The sequence below is a fragment of the Rhincodon typus genome, chromosome 36 (genome assembly GCF_021869965.1).
Source record: "Rhincodon typus isolate 14 chromosome 36, sRhiTyp1.1, whole genome shotgun sequence".
Classification (NCBI taxonomy): Eukaryota; Metazoa; Chordata; class Chondrichthyes; order Orectolobiformes; family Rhincodontidae; genus Rhincodon; species Rhincodon typus.
Genome location: NC_063367.1, coordinates 22667571 through 22693853, shown reverse-complemented (window position 1 = coordinate 22693853; position 26283 = coordinate 22667571). Strand labels below are relative to the sequence as shown.

At 43.2% G+C, this 26283-nt stretch overlaps 1 protein-coding gene across 1 annotated transcript in view; it reads left to right on the top strand.

The window, feature by feature from the left end:
• Positions 1-26283, top strand: part of LOC109919977 (neogenin-like) — a 173679-nt gene that overhangs the window by 54314 nt on the left and 93082 nt on the right. Inside the window, exon 2 of the mRNA XM_048617122.1 lies at positions 3172-3489. Coding sequence (XP_048473079.1) covers positions 3172-3489 — 318 coding nt within the window. The remainder of the gene's footprint in view (positions 1-3171; positions 3490-26283) is intronic.

The following is a 26283-nucleotide window of genomic DNA, read 5'->3' as shown; positions in this document are numbered from 1 at the left end:
TCTACGCCTTGTTATCTCTTAATATGGGCATTGATGTTTTTGTGTGGTGAGGCAAGGGAGGGAGTGGTATTGATTGGGCCAGGAAAAGAAAAAAAGCCCCTCAAACATTTCAAAGGTCTTCAGATACAGTGAGCTACTCTGAAATAGAAGTGATACGGTAATGTTAACAAATGCATCATCCATTTTGTGTGCCATAACATTCCACAGATTGTAGTTTGGTTTTGTTTGGTGAGGAAAGGATGTTGACTAAGAGACTGGGGACACTGTACAAGTAGTACCATGAAATCTATAATATCCTCTGAACAAGAATGTGGTGTCCTAGTAAAACCTACTAATTATGTGATAACAAATTAGACACTTACAAGGCAGTGAGAGAAGTTTCATTATGAGGGAGAGTTGTATATCATCCTGATTCTTCCCAACAGCCTTTAGCATTATCTCCAGATTTTTTTTTCCTTATTCATTCACGGGATGAGGGCATCACTGGCCAGGCAGCATTTATTGCCCATCCCTAATTGCCCAGAGGGCAGTTAAGAGTCAACCACATTGCTGTGGGTCTGGAGTCACATGTGGGCCAGACCAGCTAAGGATGGCGGTTTCCTTCCCTAAAGGACATTAGTGAACCAGATGGGTTTTTCCAACAATTAACAATAGATTAATGGTCATCATTAGATTCTTAATTCCAGATATTTTGTTGATTTCAAATTCCACCACTGTTGAGACGGGATGGAGGACAGTTCCATGTTTACCAACCTTGAGTACACCACCTAGATGAACAATCATCATTGTTCCCTTGCATCAAGACAGACTATATGACTATTTCTGAAATAAGCTTAATTCTGTCCTTCGTGTTTTAATTCCTGTTTACGAAGCTGAAGGCAAAGTTAGATTGGCAAAAATATTTTTTAACATAAGTTGCTTGGAATGAAGACTCATGTGAGCCTGAGAGCTTTTGAGCAACCAAATGTGGTATCTGGAGAATGTTGTGTAGATGGCCTTCACTATCCTATCCTCCAACCCAGCTGTTCTCTGCTTCTACATCTTGGGTGCTACCAGCTGTTTTGTCAAAAACTCTGGTCACCATGACAAAAGCAAAACGCCATTTTTTCTAAAGAGTGTATTTTTACATGGATGTGTGTTTTAGTATTATACTAACCATTTTTAAGGACATTTAAAATTGCAGTGATTTTGTTGAGAATACGTTTTATTGGTAAATTATAAAAAATAAAATGAGGTAATGATTGAGTCAGGAGTGAGAAGGCTGTAGGGCATTTCATTTGCAAGCATGTCATTTCTTGGATTGGCACTTAGTTGATCTACCCATCGCACAGGTGGGGTACATACCACTGCTCCAACTTTTAGATGCTGCATCATATTGATGATTTACAGGAAATGGGAAGAAATTTTAGTACAAATCTTCACTGGATGTATGTCTTCATTCTTCCCACATCACTTGTTACACTCCACTCTTAAAGCTGCCGACTCTCACTGGGACACAGTTCCTAATGGTGCTGACTCTCACTGGGACACAGTTCCTAAAGGTGCTGACTCTCACTGAGACACAGTTTCTGTGCTGACTGTCAATGGGATATAGTTCCTGAAAGCGCTGGCAGGTAGAAGGTTTATGAAAAACGGCAATAAGCTCTTCAACTATGGAAGATAGTCTCTTTATCCCCACCGAGATGCTTGATCCGAACAGGAATTACCAGGATTAGGCTCTTTGATGACTCCTTACCTAAGCACAGGCTGGTTATGGAATGTGGAGATTGGTGGTGAATGGGACTTAGTCCTGGACTTCAGTTATTCTCTGATGGGATGGAAACTGAAATCATGGGAAAAGTCATATTATGGCAACATCCATGGAGAGAAACAGTTCACATTGTACCCTTCCATCAGAATTGGAGAAAGTTAAAAATGTAGTGTAATATTACATTTTTAATCGTCCCAGTTCCAGTGAAAGCTTGGGGTTACTTGCCCAGTGATATTACCACTTCATCACCACCACCTCCACAGTAAGGACATTTCAGCCACTGGACCATGAAGGAAGCAGAATGGGTTAAGAGTTCCGAATATTATCGTAGAATTATCTTGCTAAGAGTCTGGCAGTTATTGGGAGGTGCTGTTACTGGGAAGGATTATGTCACTGACCCAAACACCCTTGAATTCTCTGAACTTGCAGATTCGTTATAAGTCTAAAGGGTTTGTCTGAAATTTAATAAGGCACTGGATTAGTTGAAACAAAGTGAAACAGACAGGGAGTGTTTAGAGCCAGTAACAAGACTCAGCACAGTTCAGCGGTGGTGTTTAATGTGTTGATTATTTCTCGGCGAAATGCTTCGAGGGGCCAAATGACACATTTGCAGTGAGAACAGGGGCTTTATTTTACATTAATAAGTAAGTGTCAGGCTGCATCTCATCTTTCCATGTGTTGAATTTTTAGCTAGGAGAAGCATAGCCTCAATGTGCATCTGATTTGCATTTCTGAGGTGTGAATGGTGCTTTCCATTGAGTTTTGCTACAGGCTCCAGTCATACCTGCAAATCTCCATCCTTAATTATTTCACTCTCTTCCCAAACACGTTTTCCATTTCCATTTCTTCTTCCTGTTCATCCTGAAAACTGCCACCTTTGCAGCAAGTATAACTCCCTGTTGTCCTGCATTAATATGAACATGATGATCAGTAAAGTGGCACTTCAGTCTTAAGGAGCTAGGCAGTGGGGCAACAAAGCTGATTTCACCTTCTTGTGGCATCCACACATTTGCACTCGTAATGAACTCGCCGGGTAGCTACCAGGAATGAGCCTTGGTCAATTCCCCATCCTCTTTGTACTGAAATAAAAGATGGCTGCAGCTGAGGTCAGTTAATTGTGTAGAGACTTGGCACTGTGTGAGGTTCCTGGGACTTTGCTATTCTGAGTCACTTGGTACCACACAGGGCAGTGCATTCATTCACCAGGCAATGTCGGAATTTCAGCTGATTCCTTCATTCCGAGAGAAGTGTCACATTAGCTTGTTTCCTGGCTCATTGAGGATTGTGTTGTAATGCTTGTGTAGATATCACCAGTGGTTTTCCTGCACGAGTTTGGACAATTTTCATTTACATATAAGATGCTTATTTTGCAGAAACATTGTAATTTTTTCATTTAACGTTGCTTCTCTATTTCTCTGCAGAATCTGTAATCCGAACATTCACCCCTTTCTACTTCACGGTGGAGCCAGCAGACACGCTAGCGATACGAGGGGCCTCGGTAATACTGAACTGTTCAGTGTTTGCTGAACCCAGTGCCAAAATTGAATGGAGAAAAGATGGGACATTCCTAAACCTGGTTTCAGATGAACGCAGGCAGATGCTTCCAGAAGGTTCACTGTTGACACGGAGTGTAGTACATTCCAAACACCACAAACCTGATGAAGGATTTTATCAGTGCGTCGCCACTATCGATAGCCTGGGTACAATTGTGAGTCGGACAGCAAAGGTGACAGTGGCAGGTGGGTACTATTGTGGAGCGTTACCCTCGGCGGTCACTCCATTTACTCTACAATTTGTGCTACAGCTGAGGTACTTGGTTCCTCTACATTCCCATCACTTTTTCCAATTTTGAATCTTTGCCATGAATGTGCCTGGAGCTTCAACTTCTAAATTCCATTCCTGGACTTGATATAATGATTGTCCTACCCCTTTTGATTCAAGCAGATTAAATGTTGCCTCCTTTCATCCTTCCTCATTACCGGTGTTCTATGCAACAGGCTAGTTAAACTCTGGTCGCACTTGCATCTAGCCCGTAGCTCCTGCCAACCTGTGGCTAATATTTCTTGACTTTACCACAGGGTGCAGGTGGCAGAGGTAGGGGTAGTGTGTGAAAATGAAATCTCTTCATCTGGGTGTCTCAGTGGCTGTTGGTGGTTTCTTTTTGTGTGTAGGGTGCTCGTCTCAGCCTTGCTTTCCTACAGTGTGCAGAGCACAAGAAGCTGACCCAATGACAATAATACCCATAAAAGCAGTTACTCACAGGCTGTTGCTAGAGCTCAGCAATTTACCAAAATATAGGGAACAGTTCAAGTAAAACTTTCTTGGGCTTTTGGGGAGTGATGCACTTAATATTTGGTCCTTTTTAGAGATGAAACACACACATTCTCTGGTTAGCTTTACCATTAGAGCTTTAAGAGTGTCACACAGATGGTTCCTGATATCCTAGGACCATCATGTTGTCTGTAGTAACCAGACCTGTGATAGACTTATTAAAAAGCAGAGCAGCCTCAAGGACCACACTCGCCAGTTCGTTGACCAATACTTTCCAGTAGCTATCTACGTTGGCCCTCTGCAAGTGTCAATTTAGACAATGGGGTATCTAACATTTCATCAGTTGCATGTAGGCAGACTGAGTCCTGTATAGGCAGCCTCTTGTTGGATGCTGATCAAGAAGAGGAACATCAGTCAAACCATGTCCTAATTCTAACCTAGGGACACTCAGATTAGCTGTAGTTTTTCAGCTGCTGTTTTAATTAGTGCGGAGAATGGAGTGAAGGTGGAGCTTCTGGTCTGTGTGGGTCATTTTCATACTGGCTGGTGAATTTACTGGTTGAAAAATGCGAATGCTATAGCATGTGGAGATTACAGTCAGGCAAGGAAGACTATGCTGACAGCAGTGCCATTCCTGGTTGAATAATTCAAGTTCAGTGTGGTTTTTGTGCATTCATTAAGATGGCTCAATCCATCCTGAACCCAGTGAGTATTTATGTTCTGCTCAGACATGTAAAACCTTTTTCCCTTTTATTCTGGAATTTCTCTCGACCTACATTGGGTTTTGTAAATCGGACAGCATTTGAATTGAATAAATAGATTGTAAAGTTATTGAGAGCGCTGAGAGTTTTCTCAGTAATTTAATTTAAATTGTGTTTTGGAACTCATTTTCACGCGATGTCTGGCATGTTACTGAACAGCAAATTGAGCTCAGACTTTGCTCCTATCTTACACAGGGGTACTGGAAAACTTTGATGGAACTTGAAAGTGTGCATGTGATTTGTCTGTAGTAAATTGTACAGTGTTGCAGGCATGTTATTGTAGAAATGATTGAACTGAATATAATAATTATCATATGTCCATCAATCTAATATTTTCAGGATAGTACCAATTCCTCTATGATGTGTTGAAAGCAGTACTGTTAATTCTGCACATTCTATCCAACAGCTTATCATCTCACTTCAGTATTTTGTCCCTTTCCTCCATCACTGAGGCAGCTGGCTTCTGTTGTTGATAGGAACCTGTTGCTTTCCATGACATTGTCCAGTCTTGCTTGCCCAAGGAGTTACCAGAATTGCCACCCTGGCTGAAATATTCATTCTGGCATGACTATGGCTCTAACTTTGAAATTCTCTACTTCACACATCATAGGCCACACTAGAAAATGCCATCTCACAGCCCTTGAGGCTTTCCAAACTATGATGGAAAGCAGTAGATTAAGAATGTTTTATTAAAATAAGCTGTAAGGATTTTTTTAATCCCTTTCAGCCAGTGTTTGAAATGCCTACTTCTGATGGATCTTTAATTCAAATGTTTTGGAAATTTCAACAATTTGTTGAAGCTTTCCATCTTGCACTCATCTCACCTTGATTTTGCAGTGAGTATACATGTTCTTTCTGTCTGCAAAGAGCAGGGCCCTGATTATGAGTATGTATCATCCAGTATGTGCAGTGTGCCACATTGTGAGCTCAACTGACTGTCCTAAATTGGATGTCATCATCATTCTTCACATTCAGGATTATCCAACAAATGTAGTCCAGTAGCAGAATCATGTCTAATGTTAGAGACTGTGTTGTGAGTTTTGTATGTGCCAACTAATGGGAAATGTCAGTGTCTTGTTTGAACAGCTTGTTGTGAAGAGTTGAAGGGATATGCTGTTTGACATGATTTGCCAGGTTTTGTGATGTACATTTACATACTTGATATTACACCAGCACTAAAATTCATATATCATCTTATTCATTTAGCAGACAGAACTTCTTTTTGGCTTTTGATAATTCTGACAGTTGTTGCTAGCAAACTTGCCTCTGGGTTAGAATGTTAATGTTTCCAGAAACTGGAGCACATTGTCCCAGCAGACTGATAGAGTCTTGTAGTCTCTTGTTGAGACTTTCAGCTCGAAACATTGACTCTGTTTCATCTTCTCCAAAGATGCTGCCAGACTTGTTGAGTTCTCTTACATTTTCTGTTTATATTTGAGATTTCCAGCATCTGCTCTATTTTGCTTTTATTTGAGTATATAATAGAATGCTGTCTATTAGTATTTCATGGTTAGAAATACAAGAATTGCATCAGAAATATTTCCATAATTAAACATACACATTTACACAGAATTTTACCACATCGATAAACATGTCTCAATTCACATCACATCCAATACATTGCTACAGCTACAGAGTCAGTATTGTGTTGGCAATGTGCTACTGTATTGTATACAGAGGGACCCAATTAAAAGATGGAATATTTTAACTCACCTATAGGAGCATACACTCAGGCCCTCAGTTTGATGTGTCAAAAAAAGGATGACACCTCCAACAATGTGGTACTCCTTCAGTATTGCCCAGAATTCAGCTGAGGTGGCTGTGTACATCTCAGTTGTGTAGAACACAATTTATTCCACAGTTTTTGACATATTTTATGAAGAAAAACATTGCAGGTGTTTTGTGCATTCAATTTGGTGTGATGAATTTTACCCACGAGTAACAGTTCCAAGAGTGATTCAAAGCCATATGGAGCAGAAAGTCACAGGTTCAATACCCGCTGTCTGCTCGGGTTGGCTCATCCCAGCTGACTAACAGACGAGCTGCTATAATCATTCTCAGCAGCCATAGGCTGGAAGGTTTAAAGAAAAGGGTCCCTGCAGCTGATCACAATCCATTGACTTTTACAGGAACATTCCTCAAGGGAAGGATAAGATTGAATTCAATTGTATAAAAAGAACTGCATTCAGATCTCCTCAGAAAAGATGTGTTGGCCTCAGAGGTGCACATTGAGAATGATACCAAGGTTAAACAGATTAAGTGTCAAGGAGAGCTTGCACTACCTATGTTCTATTTCTTTGAGTATAGAAAATTGGGAATGATCAGAGTGATGCATTTCAGATGATTAAAGGATAAATAGAGGGAAACTATTTTCTCTGGTATAGGGAGAGTCTATAAAAGGGACCATAATCTTAAAATTAGTGTTCGGCTGTTCACAGTCAGAATCAGAATTGAATTCAGAGTTGGAGACATTGTCAGAGGGTTCTAGGTGCCCAGGTAATTGCCCATCAGAAGTTTGAACATCCCAAGTCAATTCCCAAGTAGCCGGTATATCAAGACTTTTGATGGGACCCATAGCACATCTTTCTGGGCACATTACTACAAAAACTATCTTGCCATTTGGAAGATCTATGCTCAGGAGGTCTCGTTTTTAAGATGGAGATGTGAATTGTTTTCTGTGAAAAAGTCATTAGTCTGGAATTCTGTTCCCCACAAACAGTGGAGACTGGGTCATTGAATTTATTCAAGACTGAGTTTGATAGTTTTTGATTAACAAGGGAATTGAAGGAAATGGAGGATAGGCAGGAGGGTGGAGTCGAGATCACAGTCAGATCTGTCTTGACCGTGGTGAATGACTAAAGACGCTGTTGGTGCTGAATGGCCCAGTCCTGATCCTAAGACTTTTATTCCTTACATCAGGAAACATTTCTTCATTGAAAAGGTTGTAGGAATTTGGAATTCTTTCCCCATAAATGTTGCTGAGGCTGAGAGTTAATTGAAAATTTACTAAACTGAGACTCATTCTTTAATTATTAGCCAAGTGATTTATTATAAGTGATGAACTGAAAGTGTGGTAAGAGATGGAAAAACCGTGAATGACAGAACAGGCTTGACAGCTGAATGACCTCTTCTTGTTTTATGGCCAGCTACGATGCTCTATGCTTTAATTGACCAAGAGTAGTCAATGTGTAGGTTCACAAATGAAGAATAACAGTCTGGATAAAGTGGCAAAATATAGTATCTGCAGAGCTGAACACCAACAAAAAATATTTGTGAAATTATAGTTATAGACATTGATTCTGACAGTGGGTTCGTGTGAAGGTCCTGCCAGAATTCTGATGACTGTGAACACAGAGCTAGAGTCATTGACCCAGCAGCATCTGCCAACTACTTCCCACCTACAATGTGTCTGCAGTATCTAATTACTGTCAGCTTTGCTTTCACTGTGTGAACGGCAACAGGATTTTTAGTTGCCAGGTTACCAAAGAGAAAGAGAATGAGCTGATGCTGAATATTTGGAATCCAGTAACTTCTGTGTTGTACTGCTTCCTAAATTGTAAGGATTACATTTCACAAATATTTCAGTAGCTGTAAGGCAATTTGAGATGTACTGAGGTTGTGAAGTGTGCTATATAAATGCAAGTCTTTCTTTACTGAGCTTGGAAACTTGCTAATTAGTGGAATATTGCTTGATATTAAAGCTGTTTCTACTTGCTAAATTGCTATGAATGAAAGGAGACACAGCCAGAGCTCCATGAATCTCATGGCTGGTAAACTTTATAATGGTAGGGCTTCCCAGTCGTTGATCCTAGACATTTTATGGTCACTTTGCAGCTGGCTCCAAGAGAGTGGTGCTTCCTGAAACTGGCAGTGTTCAGATGGAAAAGTGATTCACTGTTGCCTGCTGATTTTCACTAAATTTACTTAGAGAGTTACTATCACTAATTATAGGAAAAATCACACTTTTAATTTGTGATGTATTTCAGTGAAATATTCACATAGTCAATTTTAATTGCTTTCTCCAGTGAGAACTGTAATTATCTTAGCTCCAACTAAACATGCTCCATCCATTAATACAGTCAAATTTTGAAGAAAACCTATCATTTTATTATGGACATTTGACAGTTTTAAGTGACTCATTGTTTCCCAGGGTCTCCAAACCTTTGGCGCTGTTGCCTTACCTTCAATGGAATCTCAAGACTGCTTCTGGAATCAGAAGAGTAAGAGATGACTTGATTGAAACATAAGATCTTGATGGGAGTCATGACAAGGTGATATAGACAGGATGTTTCCTCTTGTGTGAGAGTCTAGAATTGGAGTCACTGTTTAAAAATAAGAGATTGCCTTTTAAGACAGAGATGGGAAAATTGTTTTCTTCCAGACGGTCAATTGTCTTTGGAACTCTCTTCCTCTAATGGCTGTGAAGGCAGATATTTTCAAGGTAGGGGGGTGAACGGATTCTTGGTAAGCAAGGGGATGAAAGGTTATTGGGTAGGTGGGAATATGGACTTCACGTTACAATCAGGTAAGCTGTGATCATTTTAAATGTTGGAGCAGGCTTCATGGACATAATGGCATATTCTTGCCCTTAACTCAAATGATCATATGTAATTAACCTGAACTTTACTCTTACTGTTTCCAGCCTTAGAGCTGACTAACACCGTGAGCCTTGGCCCTTCACTGGAGCTTCCCAATGGTAAAAGTAAGCATCTGAACTATGGAATAAAGCCACAGAGTTTAAGAGAGTTTTCACAACATGGCCCATTGTATCCACACTAGTCATCCATTTATTCTAAACCCATTTTCCAGCACTTGGCCTGTAGCTTTATGTGTATGGCATTTAAAATGCTTATCTAAATTCTTCATAAATGTCTTGAGGATTCACTCCTCTACTACCCTTTTCAGGCAGTAAATTCCAGAAATCCATTACCCTCTGGGTGAGAAAGATTTTCCTCCAGTCTCTTCTAAATCTCCTGCTCCTTACCTTAAACCTATGTCCCTGGTTATTGATCCCTCTCTACTAAGGGGAATAGTATCTCCCTACCTATGCTGTCTATGACTGTCAGAATTTTAGTACACCCAATCAGACCACCCTTCAGCCTTCTGTGCTGACTCCCTTGCTGTTTGTTTTGTATATTAATGATCTAGACATGAGTGCCCTCTCTGCTTTAAGAAAAACAACCCACGCCTATCTGGTCTCTCTTCGTAGTTGAAGCCCTTCCAGCCCAAGTGACATTCTGGTTATTTTCCACTGCATCCTCTCTAGTGCAATCACATCTTTCCTCTAGTGCAGTGACCAGACTGCTCACAGTACTCCATCTGCGGCCTAAGCAAAGCCTTGACTGAAGAGGTAAGAATCTCACGTGCCTTCGTGACCACCATACCTACTTGTCCTGCTGCTTGCAAGGATCTGTGGACATGCACACCAAGGTCCCTCTGATCATCTGTACGTCCCAGCATTCCATCATTCAATGTATACCCCCTTCCCTGTTAGTCGTCCCAAAATGTATCACTTCACACCTTTCAAGATTAAATTCCTTTTTCCACCGTTCAGCACATCTGCCTAGCACATCAATATCATCCTGTAGTCAAAGGCTAACATTTACCACGCCAGCAATTCTCCTGTCATCTGCAAGCTTGCTGATCATACTTCCAACATTCACGACTAGATCATTAATGTACACAACAAACAGGAAGGGACACAGCACCGAACCGTTGTGGTATGCCACTGTTCAGAGGCTTCCAGTCACAAAAATACTTTTCAACCATCACCCTCTGCTTCTTGCCACTAAGCTGGTTTTAGATCCCATGGACTCTTAACTTCTTAACCAATCTGTCATACATGACTCGTCAAAATCCTTACTGAAGTCCATGTAGAGTACATCAAATGCATTACTGTCATGTACACATCTAGTCATCTTCTTGAAAAAATCACACAAATTATATAGACATGATCTCTTACATGACAAAGCTATTCCGACTGTCCTCGACTAATCTTTGCCTGTCCAAGTGGAGATGAATTCTGTCCCTCAGAATTCTTTCCAATGGTAATCCTATCGCAGATTTTAGACTCTCTGACCTGTCATTTCCTGCTTTATGTCCACCTCCCTCTTGAATAATGGTACCATCTTAGCTGACCTCCAATCTTCTGGCACCTCTCCTGTGACCAAAGAGGATTTGAAAATTAATGTCAGAGTCCCTGCAAAATCTGCCCTTACCTCTCACAGCGATATGGGTCACATCTCATCTGGGCCTGTGGACTTATCCATTTAAAGTCTGCTACAACTGCCAATAGCTCCTTCCTCCCAATTGTAATTTGTTCAAATATATCAAGTAACTCCTGGTTTCTATACATACATCATCCTTCTCTATAGTGAATACAGTGGGGTAAATATGATGGTGACACCAAGCTTCTAACCTGGGGAGGTGAAAACCACCTTGTCTTCACATCTGAGGTTACAGTTATTAAACACCTGTCTGTATTTAGAATAGGATTACTGAAGTACAGTTGAGAACCTTTGGGCAGCATGGTGGCACAGTGGTTAGCACTGTTATCTCACAGCACCAGGAACCTGGGTTTGATTCTAACCACAGGCACCTGTCTTGTGTGAAATTTGCACGTTTCCCCTGTGTCTGTGTGGATTTCCTGTGAGTGCTTCAGTTTCTTCCAACAGTCCAAAGTTGTGCAGATTAGGTGGATTGGCCATGCTAAATTGCCCATAGTGTCCAGGGATGTGCAGGCTAAGGGGTTTATCCGTGGGAAATGCAGGGCTACAGAGATGGGGGCAGGGGTTGGTAGGGGTCTGAGTAGGATACTCTTTGGAGGGTCAGTGCAGACTAAGTAGGCTGAACAGCATCTACCCGCTTTGTAGAGATTGTGTGATTATATGATCTTCATTTGTGTGTTTAAGATAATAAAGGCAGTTCAGATTCACTGATGTTGTTTTCCCATGTTACCTCATCCTAGTGATTTCTAAATTTGTGAATCTGGGCCAACAAGTGTTCATGGGCTAGTGGACAGTGCAGGCACCAGATCTATGCACAGCTGACACTGAGATAGGAAACAATAGTTAGCCTTTAAGAAAAGGGATTTTGGATTGTTTTGTTTCACCCACATTGCCCTAACCCAAGGGCCCTCAGGGTAGTTGTAGCACCTGGCTCAGATGACTAATCTCTTCAAAGACCATGAATCTCATCTGATACCTGGCTAATCTGTATTGTCTCAGATACATCTGATTGTGCACTTACTGGTCATTGGGGATTGGGCTGGGGGCAAGTAGAATAATATCTACATTCTAACAGGTGATGGTGATAGTTCTCACATCTTATGTTTCCATCTTGCGTTATAATCTCCATTCTCCTCGGGACATGTTTTATGACTCGAGCGTTTAAAAAAGAATGAGAAGCTAACTTGAGGTAAAGAAATGAGCAACTAGCTGTGTAATATGAAGAACAAATACCCGGGAGTGTGTGCAGAGCCAGTAATTCAATCTCTGTCTTCGATGCTGCAGCTTCTGATGTCATCAGAATGGTTGAATTGAATTAATGCTTTGTAAAGTGGCTGCCAGGCAGTCAGCCATCACCTGATGTTTATTCATTTACAACACGCACTGCACCACACTCCAACCACTCCTCCGTACACACTGCCAGCTGGCTGCTATTTCTACAGATTTTCCTCTTAAATGCACTGTGTAATATTTGGCGAAAGTGGAGTGTTCGATTTTGGGAGATAAATAATGTACATTTTTTTTCCAACATGTTCAAATACTGTGATAGTTGGGATTTTACGGAGTGATACCAATATGCTTTGGCATCATGGGGTGCATCATAGCTAAATGCAATTTTAACCCTTGTCCAGAAACATACTCACTGCGGGTTGCTTTTCTTCACAGAGCACTGATGAAAACTGTTGCATTGTTATTGTAATGCCACCCAGAGTGAGCTCAGTTACTTCTGCATAGTCAGAGATTTGAATTGGATGGCTCAGTTACACATTCCTAATCTAGAAACTCAGCTTTCGCATTTCGGTAGTAAATTCTCCCAGTGACTATCTGTAAGTGTTGAGCTATTAGTAACCTTACTGCATGTCAGTGGCATTCTTAATGGTGCAATTATGAACCACTCCTGTCCTTATAGTCTCTTACTGCTGCTGAATTAAGGAATTAGTGAGTCTTTACTGCTCATGTCTGGAGTTAAATAAATCATAGCAAATTCTATGAAATGACTATGTATGTGTGTGCTGAGCAATATCAATGTGTATGTCTACTAAGCACTGGCGTTGTATTTGTTTGCTGAGTGGCTATATGTGTGTGTTTGATGAGTGGAGTTTGTGTGTGTGTGTATGTATGTTTGCTGAGTGGAGTTTGTGTGTTTGCTGAGCTGTGTGTTTGCGGAGTGGAGTCTGTGTGTGTATTTGCCAAATTCCGATTGTGTGTGTGTGTGTGTGTGTATGTGTGTGTGTGTGTGTGTCTGTGTCTTTGCTGAGTAAGGTATGGGTATGTGGTTTTGCTGAGCAGCGAGTGGGTGTATATTTGCTGAAGTGCGCGTCCGCGCGTATGTGTATGTGTGTGTGTGTATACTTTTTGCGGAGCAGGACGTTATGTGCCTTTGCTGAATGGCATGTGTGTGTTGTGTTTGCTGTGCAGTGTATTTGAGTATGTGTGCATGTACTGAACGATGCGCAACATGTAGGAGAGTGTGAAAGAGGTTTGTGTTTGTGGTGGGGACCAATGAACTCCATGTGGCAACAACATGCATAATACATGACACCAACTGACCTTCATACACCAGGTTCTCATTCCCTAATGTCATCCCTTTAATGGGCACAACTGTCATGCGGTTTTCAGCAAATGTAACAATGACTGTAGTTTTAAATAATATCTGTTCAGTTGTTAAAAATACTACCATCACAACTACAGATTCTGTAATCCCAAACTTGGGTGTTCTACGCAGCTCATTGTTTTCAACTGTTGAGGCAGGTTCTTAACCATTCCCAGATATAGCCTGAATAACTGTTGTTTTTTGTTGAACCAATTGCCTTTTGTCCCATTCTGGTCAGAGGTGATGAGCTGTAAAGGATTATAAACGGGCACTGGTTGGGGAAGCAGAATGAAGGGAACACTAAGGGTTGTGTGCATTAATGGACATAACAAAAGCAATGCTGTGTTGATGCTGGAAATTTGAAATAAAAACAGAAAACCTGAAAATAGTCAAAAAATTGAGCAGCATCCATAGAGAGACAAAGAATGAAACTTTCAGACCAATGACCTTTCATCAGAGTCAGAGGATGTTCAAGATGAAATGCTTAATAATGAGGGAGTAGAAAAAACAGCAGAGAGAGCAGTCATGTGGGGGCTAATAGCAGTGATTAAAGGACTACTGTTATGATCATACAAATATAGTCAGGCAAATTATTTTGATAGTTATAATCAAAATTCCATCAGGTGCTGCCTCTTGCGTAGCATCTTCCCAACCTGATTCCTCCTTATAGACCCCACTCTAGTACTGACCCTTTGCACACTCCCCACAAACACTGACCCATTCCACACTCCCCATTAAAACTGACCCATTTCACACTCCCCACTAACACTGACCCACTTCACACTCCCCACTAACACTGACCCACTTCACACTCCCCGCTAACACTGACCCCATTTCACACTTTCCACTAATACTGATTCATTCCACATTTCCCACTAACACTGACCCATTCAACACTGTCCATGAACACTGATTCATTACACACTCCCCAAGATCACTGTCCATTCACACCACACACTACTCTTTTTTGAATTTTTCCTTCACTGCTTTGTTGTATTACTGCCATTTGCCTCAGCATTTTGGAACTTTCCTCCCAGAGTGTTTTCACATCTCTCTCCATTTCAGCAGGTTCCTGTTTGCCTACACTTTAGGTTACTTTCCCTACTCCTCCTCAGTTTTCTGAATGCTCTGGTGAAGTGCTTTGAGCTTTGCTGCTGGATTATAGAGCTGCTGATGATGTGTTGCTGTATCAGACAATCCTTGTTAAAAAAAAGTACCCACGTGTATTGAAGATGTTATCACAATGAACACTATAAGCATGTTCGTTTTCTGATTGTTCTTGTGTGGAGCTACACTGGGAAGTAGGACCAGAGCGAATAGTTGTAAGAAGAATGTTTTCATGTTGAAATCAGTAAATTCTGACAAATGTTTCAATTCTGCTTTCATCTTTAATAATTCACTACATCCCATTTGTCTCCTTTAACCTTAAATTTTTCACTAAGCTTTCCATATTCCCTCCTATTATCAAATCAGCAGCCCAAGTTAACGAGTATACCAGGAGAAAGGGATCAGTAACAAACACAGAAATACAACTGGGACTGATAAATTCAAATCCCGCTCACTGGTGTGATTCTGACTGTCTGCCCATGGCACTAAATGTTGTGATGCAGATTTGTATTTGTCTTTGGCTGGAGTGTATGTAGAAATGAACCATTGGGTGTAGTTTGCTTTCATCAATGTACAGTTATATTCTTTCGTATTCCTGGTAGAACTTGCTTTTGTGTCCTGAAGTTTCAGGTATTGCCAACTGACCATTCCCTTTATCATTTTCTTGTGATGTTGCCATTTTTCAAAGAAGATCTTACTTGTTATTGTAGCTGTTGAGAAATTACAGAGGAAGGCTGCAGCCAAACAATCCAGTGAATGAATGAGTAATCTAGGCTCAAAGTTAGCTTGCACTCTCTCCACGGATGCTGGCTGACCTGCTGTGATTTCCTGTGTTTTTTTGTTTACAGTGAATGAATACTCTCTCTCCAGTCATCTGCTACCCTGGGCTTGCAGTATGACTCATCTGTTATTCTGTAAGGTCTTGGAAAGACTGCACTAACTTTAGTCTATTGCCTTGTGAAATGTTGAGTGTTGCAGACATTTTTAATCAATCTCTTTAGATCATTTTTTCATTCATTCATGTATGTGGGGACTACTGGCTAGGCCAAAATTAATTGCCCATCCCTAATTGCCCAGTTAAGAGTCAACTGCATTGCTGTGGGTCTGGAGTCACATATAGGCCAGACTGGGTAAGAATGGCAGATTTCCTACCCTGAAGGACATGAGTGAACCACGTGGGTTTTTATGACTAATTGATAATGGTTACATGGTCACCATGAGGGAATCCTTTTATTCGATATTTTTATTGAATTCAAATTTCACCTTGTGCAACGGTGGATTCGAAACCATGTTCTCAGAAAATTAACTTGGGGTTCTGAATTACTAGCCCAGTGACGACATCACAATACCACCGCCTCCTATAAAATTTTGTGATACTTCTGGAGCAGGTAGGACTTGAACCCTGACCTTCTGGCCTAGACGTAGGGGCATTACCATTGTATTACGAGCTCTAAACTGCATTTTCACAGTACTTTTTAAGCTTTTTACTCTTTTTTTTAACTAAAATGACACACCTCTGGCAGGAGTAACTTGAATCTGGGCTTTCTGGTCCAGAGTGGTAGGGACTGCATCACAAAACTGTCAACGCTGACTGTTGTTGATATTTTAAACAACTTCTTCAGACACACTTTGACACATGTGTAGAGGAGGTGGGACTTGAATCCAGACTGTCTGACACAAAGATAGGAACATTTTCACTGTGTCACAAGAGCCCTGTGATGTCTGTGGTAGATATTTTTAATCAATTTGTTCAGAGAGATGTTATTACACACCTCTGTAACAGGTGGGAATTCAGCCTTGGCCTCCTTGCTCAGAGTTAACGACACTATCATTTGTCACGCTGAGTCCAATTTGTCTAAGGAATCTAATGACAACTAGCGAATGAATGAACTGCCTGGCTGCTTTTCTGCCTTTGCTGGATGGTGACATGGAATGTCTTCCTGTTCTGAAGAATGTAGCACGCCTGCTTTTGTCTTTAATAATTCATATTTATCCTGTGTCCATCACATTGTCCTTTACATTGCTCTACAAAACCTTTTATCAGGCTGTCAGTAATTATACTGACATTTCATCATACAAGGCTACAGACCAATTGCTGGAAAGTGGGATTAAAATAGATGAATATTTGATAACTGCCATGGACACGATGGGCTGCAGGGTCTCTTTCTGTGCTGTAAAATAGTATATGACTCTAACCTGTCAGTCCTCTGTTCTGTCGTCATCTTTCATATTAAATTTAGTTTGAAATGCACCTGTGAAACAACCATGTGATGTTTTGCTTTATATTTGGGTGCCACATCGTTATACCCAACTGGGATAATACCTGAAGATCAACCTCTGCTATTCCCAGAGCTGTCACAAAATTAAAGATTTTGAAAAGTACACAGAATTCCCCAATTTACCTGCCATTCAGTCCCACGTTGACAGAGGCATGGACCAGGTTTCTTAACAAAAATTACTATTTATTACTATATTCTAGCTACTCGTAAACAATTATCAGCCATCGACATATAACTGTCCAAATCGAACCTTAAAAACCTTCCTTTACACACAATACAGACAGAGAAAGTCGAGGTAACAAACATGGGTGTATGGACAGAGGGGAAGATTGGGAAAGCAGTCAGTGGTCCCTATTCACAAGATTTGCTGAAATGATTCCCGTGTGGATCCAAACACTACTTCTTGATCTTTCTTCTTCTGATGTTTTCACTTGTTTGCAAGAGGCACAGGGTGACTGCTTCAGACTTATAAAGTACTATCTATTGGTTTATTAATTAAAATCAGTTTACATCAATTGCTGAAGGAAAAAATAAAACTTTTCTTTTACTGCAGAGAATGGAGGCAGCTCCTGAGCTTACAGAGATTTGATGGCTTCTCACTTGTTTACAGTCCCAAGCTGTTCATCTACCAGAGAGCCAATTGTGTAGTTGTTGACAGGCAGAACGTCTTTGTAATTGGTAAGTGGTCACTTGTCCACAGACCAATCAATTCCTTGTTGCCAGCTGAAGCAACATTTTTACACAGCTCTTGACTTTTGAAGCCATCCAGTCCTGCTTGAACCAACAGCTGTGTAAATAGCACTTACAATGGATGCCAGGTACTTACAGAGTCAGAGAGCTGTACAGCATGGAAATAGACCCTTTGGTCCAACTCGACCATGCTGACCAGATATCCTAAATAAATCTAGTCCCATTTACCAGCAATTAGTCCATGTCTTTCTAAACCGTTCCTGTCATTTTTTTTGGATTCATTCACGGAATGAGGGCATTGCTGACCAGGCAGCATTTATTGCCCTTCCCTAATTGCTTAGAGGGCAGTTCAGAGTGGATTCAGAGTCACACGTAGGCCAGACCAGGTAAGGATGGCAGTTTCCTTCCCTAAAGGATGTCAGTGAATCAGGTGGGTTTTTCTGACAATCAACAATGGATTCATGGTCATCATTAGATTCTTAATTCCAGATATTTTATTGAATTCAAATTCCACCATCTACCATGGTGGAATTTGAACCTGGATCCCCAGAACATTATCTGGGTCTCTGGATTAACAGTCCAGCAATAATACCTCTAGGCAATTGCCTCCCCTTATACCCATCCAGATGCCTTTTAAATGTTGTAATTGTACCAGCTTCCACCACTTCCTCTGGCAGATCAAACCATACACGCACCACCCTCTGCTTGAAAAAGTTGCCCCTTAGGTCCGTTTTAAATCTTTTTCCTCTCACCTTAAACCTATGCCGTCTAGTTTTGGACTCCCCCACGTCGGGAAAAAAACCTTGGCTATTCACCCTATCCATACCCCTCATGATTTTATAAACTTCTGTAAGGTCACCCCTCAGTCTCTGACGCTCCAAGGAAAATATTCCCAGCCTATTCAGCCTCTCCCTATAGCTGAAACTCTCCATCCCTGGCAACATCATTTTAAATCTTTTCTGAATGCTTTTGAGTTTCACAACATCCTTCCAATAGCAGGGAGACCAGAATTGCACAGAGTACTCCAAGAGTACCCTAATCAATTGCTGTTAAACACCACAGTAATCTTTTGTTTTTTAAATTAGTGCTGGCCGCACTTCAGTCCATAAACCAAAATACAGAAAAATGAGGAAGACACAGTCTTTTGTAAGTTAAACACCGAAAGAACTGCGCATGCTGTAAATCAGGAACAAAAACAAAGTTGCTGGAAAAGCTCAGCAGGTCGAGCAGCATCTGTGAAGGAAAAAACAGAGTTAACTTTTCGGATCTGGTGACTCTTAATAACAGATGCTGCCAGACCTGCTGAGCTTTTCCAGCAACTTCTGTTTGTGTCTTGTGTAAGTTGTTGTTACCATCCACTCAAGTTCAGAAGGTTGTCTTGACAATGAGTGAATTCCAAGGCTTCAGTTTTTTTTAACATATATCCAGAAGTGCTCTAACACACAACTGAACTTGTTTCCCCAACATCAAAACACCTGCGGGGTTTTTTTTTCAGCTATTAACCACCACCAGTAAATTACATGTTTTCCAGTTAATTAATTTATGAACAAATATTGTTGGGGGCATTGCAAACCATCAAAGGTGAGGGAGAGTGAGAGGGGGCTAAATCAAAATGGAGTTGGAAGGGGAAAGCCCTTCATATTGTGTTGGCTCTGACTCCAGAATCTGCAGTTCTTGCGATCTCCATTCGTAATTGTTCTGTAATTAGCTGCTCTCCAATGGAATAGTAATTGTGATCCCACAATTAACCCAGAATCCCTGCGCTGGGAAGCAGCAATGTCAGACATAGTTGTGGCTTCCAATCAATGTTAAGCAATCACCCCTGTGCCCTTTCACCCATCGAGGAGTATAAACCACTGTAGCCAGGTAGGACTTGGAGGAATTGCTATTGTCTTCAGCTAGCGCATTGAGAGCTGTTGGAATGAATCCGTCTTCGGTGTCTGTTTTTCTTGGGTGAATTGGGCCAAAGTGGATGCTTTGCTTCCACTGAGAGTGGCCTCACTGCCCTGTGAGCCTGTCTGATCACAAAGGAGGCTGATGGCAAGAAAACCTGTAAAAATTATATGAAAGTGTTACTGCCCTCTCCCCTTCTGAGGATGTTACTGGGTTATTAATGTACACAACACTCTCCACCTGTACAGTTGTGAATTTAAATGAAATGTTTTTTTAAAAAATGCTCATTATTATGCAGTGATTTCCTCTTTCGAAGACTAAAGGAAATCTGGAAGTAAAAGCTAAAAAGACACAGCATCCGCATGAGAGGCGGATTGAGTGAAGGAACAGGGGCCTTTAACATGAATGTATGAGCTGCCCTGTAGATCCTTAGGAACCTGCTGTGTATTTGCAGCTTTCATTTCTGATTATGGGTGTGACTCCATCCCTGTGAAACCTGTTTTGTACTTTACCGATTGAACCAATGCCAGTAAACAAGAGCTGGGAATCCGAGAGCCCAGGAGCGGCTGCTGATTAAACAGGAGAGAACACACGGATCCTTCAAAGACAAGAGTTTTACACATTTCAGAGCGAGCCGTTCTGAGGAATTTCTGCTTCAGTCTCGGGCTCCACAAGGTGTCTATGTGTTGCTGGCTTAATTCCCCTTGGAATTACCAGCACAGAAACATTCAAATCCTTTAGTGTGTCTTTTGGGGGTAATTTGTGAGCAGACGTGGAAATGCTCTTGCCTCGGGATTTTTACAGTTGGCAGGAATATGCGGAGTGGAGCAGCCCCTTTGTCAGGAATGTTACCTCTGATAAGAAAATATGGGATGGAGTAGCTCCCTTGTTGGAATTGTTAAACCGAGCCAGGTCATGGAGGGTTTACGAGAAAATCAGGAATGGATTTTTTTCTCTGGTTGGGAACAGTGTTGAGAGAGGGAATATGCAGGATAGTATAGTTCTTGTTCTGTGTCTGGAATACATTTGGAGAAAATATCTAGTTTGTGGATCAGCTCCTTCTGCAGTCAGAGATTTGTGAAACAATATAGAGCAGAGTTAGGCTTTCCCTGGGGTCAGGATGGTCTGTGGGCACAGAACAGAATAGTTGGAGTGAAAACCTGCAGTGAAAGAGATTCAGATGTTGGATCAGTGCAGTTACTGACTGAAGACTGGCTCTCGTGCTGGATCAATGCGGTTACGGACTGAGGATTGGCTCCCGTGCTGGATCAATGCGGTTACTGACTGAGGATTGGCTCCCGTGCTGGATCAATGTGGTTACCGACTGAGGATTGGCTCCCGTGCTGGATCAGTGCGGTTACCGACTGAGGATTGGCTCCCGTGCTGGATCAGTGCGGTTACCGACTGAGGATTGGCTCCCGTGCTGGATCAATGCGGTTACCAACTGAGGATTGGCTACTGTGCTGGATCAGCGTGGTTACTGACTGAGGATTGGCTCCCGTGCTGGATCAATGTAGTTACCGACTGAGGATTGGCTACCGTGCTGGATCAGTGCAGTAATCGACTGAGGATTGGCTGCTATGTTGGATCAGTGCAGTTACCTATTGGGGATTGACTTGCATCATGGGTTGGTGTAGAAGCTGATGCTCAATGCCTTTGGTTGGCAGTTGACTTTTTAAAAATTCATTCATGATATATGGGTGTCACTGGCAGGCCCATCACTTTTTGCCCATCCCTAGTTGTCCTTGAGAATGTGGTAGGGAGGTGCCTTCTTGAACTGCTGTCTTCCATTTTGTAAACGCACGCATGCACATGCGCACCCGCACCCACACCTACACCCACACCCATTGAGCAGCGATATGTTAGGATGGTGAGTGGCTTGGAGGGGAACTTGCAAGTGGTGGTGTTCCCCTGTATCAGCTCCTTGTCCTTCTAGTGGTCCTGGGTTTGGAAGGTGCTGTGTAAGAAGGCTTGGTAAATTTTTGCAGTGCACTGATGGTACACACTGCTGCTATTGAGCATTGGTGGTGGAGGAAGTGAACATTGTTGGACGTGGTCCAAATCAAGTAGGATGTTTTCTTCCTGGGATGGTATCAAGCTTTTTGAGTGTTCCTGGAGCTGCACTCATCCAGACAAGTGAGGAGAATTCCATCGCACTCCAGACATGTGCCTTGTAAGTGGTGCGCAGGTACTGGGGAGTTAGGGGGTGAGTTACTTGCTGCAGAATTCCTCACCTCTGACCTGCTATTTATCGTCACTGTATTTATATGGTGAGTCCAGTTCATTTTCTGGTCTGTGGTAGCCCCAAGAATGTTGATAGGAGATTCAGTGATGAGTCATTGAATGCCATTGAATTTAAAGGGTTGATGGTTAGAGTCTCTTGAAGGATATGGCTATTGCCTCCTATTTGTGAAGCGCAGATATTGCTTGCTATTTGTCAGCCTAAACCTGGGTATTATCCAGGTCTTGCTACATTTGGGCATGGCTGTTTTAATATCTGACAAGTTGTGAATGTGGAATCATCAATGTTCAGCACCAATCGGCGTCTCAGATCTGAACTTATGGTGGAGGGAAGGTCATTGAAGAAGCTGAAGATGGTTGGGCCTAGGACACAACCCTAACGAAGTCCTGCAGAGGTGACTGATCTCCAACAACCACAACCAACTTCCCATGTGTTAGGTATGACTCCAACCTGCAGCGAGGTTTCCCCGATTTCCACTGACTCCAGTTTTACTAGGGCTCCTGGATGCCACACTCAGTCAAATGTACCTTCGATATCAAGGGCAGTTGCTCTTTCCTCGCCTCTGGAATTCAGCCTTTTGTCCACGTTTGAACCAAAGCTGTACCGTGGTCAGTACCTGAGTGGTCCTAGCAGAATCCAAACTGAGTATTAATGAATAGGTTATTGCTAAGTAAATGCTGCTTGATAGCACTGTTGATGACACCTTCCATCTTTTTACTAATGATCGAGAGTAGACCGATGAAGCAGTAGTTGGCCAGGTTGGATTTGTCCTGTTCTTTGGGTACAGGACATACCTGGGCAATTTTCCACATTATCTGTGTTGTTACTGTGCTGGAATGACTTGGCTAGGGCTAGTTCTAGAGCGTATCTTCAGTGCTATTGCCAGAATATTATCAGGGCCTGTAGGTTTTGCAGTGTGTTGTGCATTCATCCGTTTCTTGTCATTTTGAACAGTGAATCAAACTGGCAGAAGACTGCGATAACAAGGTGTAGAGCTGGATGAACACAGCAGGCCAGGCAGCATCAGAGGAGCAGGAAAGCTGACGTTTCGGGTATGGAATGTGTGAACGTTGAAGTGGTTCATGACTGGGAGGTGCAGTCGTTTGTCGCGAATCGAACGTAGGTGCTCCGCAAAGCGGTCTTCAAGCCTCCGCTTGGTTTCCCCGATGTAGAGGAGGCCACATCGGGAACAGCGGATACAGTATACCACATTAGCAGATGTGCAGGTGAACATCTGTTTAATGTGGAAGGTTTTCTTGGGGCCTGGCATGGGGGTGATGGGGGAGGTGTAGGGGCAGGTGTAGCACTTCCTGCGGTTGCAGGGAAAAGTGCCGGGAGTGGTGGGGCTGGTGGGGAGTGTGGAGCAAACAAGGGAGTCACGGAGAGAGCAGTCCCTCTGGAAGGCAGAGTCGCAAACCACTTCAACTCCCCCTCTCACTCTTTGGACGACATGTCCATCCTGGGCCTCCTGCAGTGCCACAACGATGCCACCCGAAGGTTGCAGGAACAGCACCTCATATTTCGCTTGGGAACCCTGCAGCCCAATGGTCTCAATGTGGACTTCACAAGCTTCAAAATCTCCCCACCCCCGACCTCATCCCAAAACCAGCCCAGCTCCTCCCCGCCTCCTTGACCTGTCCATCCTTTCTCCCACCTATCCGCTCCTCCCACCTCACTGACCAACCCCCCACTACCTACCAGCCTCATCCCCACCTCCTTGACCTGTCCGTCTTCCCTTGACTGACCAACCCCCATCCTAACTCCCCGCCTACACTCACCTTTACTGGCTCCATCCCCACCTCCTTGACCTGTCTGTCTCCTCTCCACCTATCTGCTCCTTTATCCACCTTCCACCCGCCTCCCCCACTCTGTTTATTTCCGAGTCCCCTTCCCCTCCCCCATTTCTGAAGAAGGGTCCAGACCCGAAACGTCAGCTTTCCTGCTCCTCTGATGCTGCTTGGCCAGTTGTGTTTATCCAGTTCTACACTTTGTTATCTCAGATTCTCCAGCATCTGCAGTTCCTATTATCTCTGGCAGAAGACTGCCATCTGTGATGCTGAGGATCTCTGGGTGAAGAAGAGATGGATCAACTACACGGCATTTATGGCTGAAATTGTTGCGAATGCTTCAACCTTATTTTGGTACCAATGTGCGAGGCTCCCCCATCGTTGAAGATGGGATATTTTTGGAGCCACCTCTTCGATTGAGTTGTTTAGTTGTCCATCAGTATTTGTGACTGGGTGTTGCAGGACTGCAGAACTTAAATCTGATCAATTGGTTGTGCAATAACTTATCTCTATTTGGTGCTTATTTTGTTTGGCATGTGACTGTTTTGTAGCTTCACCAGGTGAACATTTCTGGTATAAGTATTCCTGGTTCTATTCCTGCATGTCCTTCTGCACTCTTCATAGAACAAGGGTTAGTCTCCTAGTTTGGTGGTGATTGTAGAGGGAGTGGAACATGCCAGGCCCAGAGGTTGCACATTGTGTTGGGCTATGATTCAGCCACTGCTGATGGCCCACAGTGCCTCACGGATGCCCAGTCTTGAGTTGCTAGATTTGTTCAAAGTCTGCCCCATTAGGCATGACTTAACATAACCGAGTGATTCTCACTGTAGTGTGAGGTACTTTGCTGTAAATTCTGAAATTAAAGGGGGTCCTGGGTAACAAATTTGGAAAAAAGTAGTGAGCAGGAGGACAATCGACTGCTGTTGGACCTGCAGTTGCTGCGTGCTAACTCTGAAAGGGGCACGAGATTTGCTATCTATCAGTCGGTTTGACGCAAACTGCAGCTTTACAATGCCGCCAGAGAACTGTTGGGAAAGTTAGCACTTTGGTGAAAGGGTCCAGATTCTGTACTGGCTGGAGATGTCCGATGATTATTTTTTGACTTTACCTGCTGTGAGTGGATATATTTCCATGGATAACAAGGTGTAGAGCTGGATGAACACAGCAGGCCAAGCAGCATCAGAGGAGCAGGAAAGCTGATGTTTCGGGCCTAGACCCTTCTTCAGAACTGGGGGAGGGGAAGGGGATTCTGAAATAAATAGGGAGAGAGGGGAGGCGGGTAGAAGATGGATAGAGGAGAAGATAGGTGGAGAGGAGACAGACAGGTCAAAGAGACGGGGATGGAGCCAGTAAAGGTGAGTGTAGGTGGGGAGTTAGGGAGGGGATAGGTCAGTCCAGGGAGGACGGATATGTCAAGGGGGTGGGATGAGGCTAGTAGGTAGGAGATGGGTGTGGGGCTGGAGGTGGTAGGAAGGACAGGTTAGGGAGGCGGGGACAAGCTGGGCTGGTTTTGCGATGCGGTAGGGGGAGGGTAGATTTTGAAGCTTGTGAAGTCCACATTGATACTATTGGGCTGCAGGGTTCCCAAGTGGAATATGAGGTGCTGTTCCTGCAACCTTTGGGTGGCATAGTTGTGGCACTGCAGGAGGCCCAGGATGGACATGTCGTCTGAGGAATGGGAGGGGTGTTGAAATGGTTCGCGACTGGGAGGTGCAATTGTTTAGTGCGAACCGAGCGTAGGTGTTCCACAAAGCGGTCCCCAAGCCTCCGCTTGGTTTCCCCGATGTAGAGGAGGCCACAACGAGAACAGCGGATACTGTTTACCGCATTAGCAGGTGAACATCTGCTTGATGTGGAAAGTCTTCTTGGGGCCTGGGATGGGGGTGAGGGGGGAGGTGTAGGGGCAGGTGTAGCACTTCCTGCGGTTGCAGGGAAAAGTGCCGGATCTGGTGGGGCTGGAGGAGAGTGTGGAGTGGACAAGGGAGGATGATGCGTTGGATGGTGGAAGTGTCAGAGGATGATTATCCAACGCATCATCCTCCTTCAATTCCGCCATCTGCAATTCGATCCCACCACCAAAGACATTTTTCCCTCCCCACCCTTATCTGCTTTCCGAAGGGACCACTCTCTCCGGGACTCCCTTGTCCACTCCACACTCCCCTCCAGCCCCACCAGACCCGGCACTTTTCCCTGCAACCGCAGGAAGTGCTACACCTGCCCCTACATCTCCCCCATCTCACCCCCATCCCAGGCCCCAAGAAGACTTTCCACATCAAGCAGATGTTCACCTGCACATCTGCTAATGCGGTATACTGTATCCACTGTTCCCGTTGTGGCCTCCTCTACATCAGGGAAACTAAGCAGAGACTTGGGGACTGCTTTGCGGAACACCTACGCTCGGTTCGCACTAAACAACTGCACCTCCTAGTCGCGAACCATTTCAACTCCCCCACCCATTCCTCAGACGACATGTCCATCCTGGGCCTCCTGTAGTGCCACAACGATGCCACCCGAAGGTTGCAGGAACAGCAACTCATATTCCTCTTGGGAACCCTGCAGACCAATGGTATCAATGTGGACTTCACAAGTTTCAAAATCTCCCCTCCCCCTACTGCATCGCAAAACAGCCCAGCTTGTCCCCGCCTCCCTAACCTGTCCTTCCTCCCACCTATCCCCCCCTCCC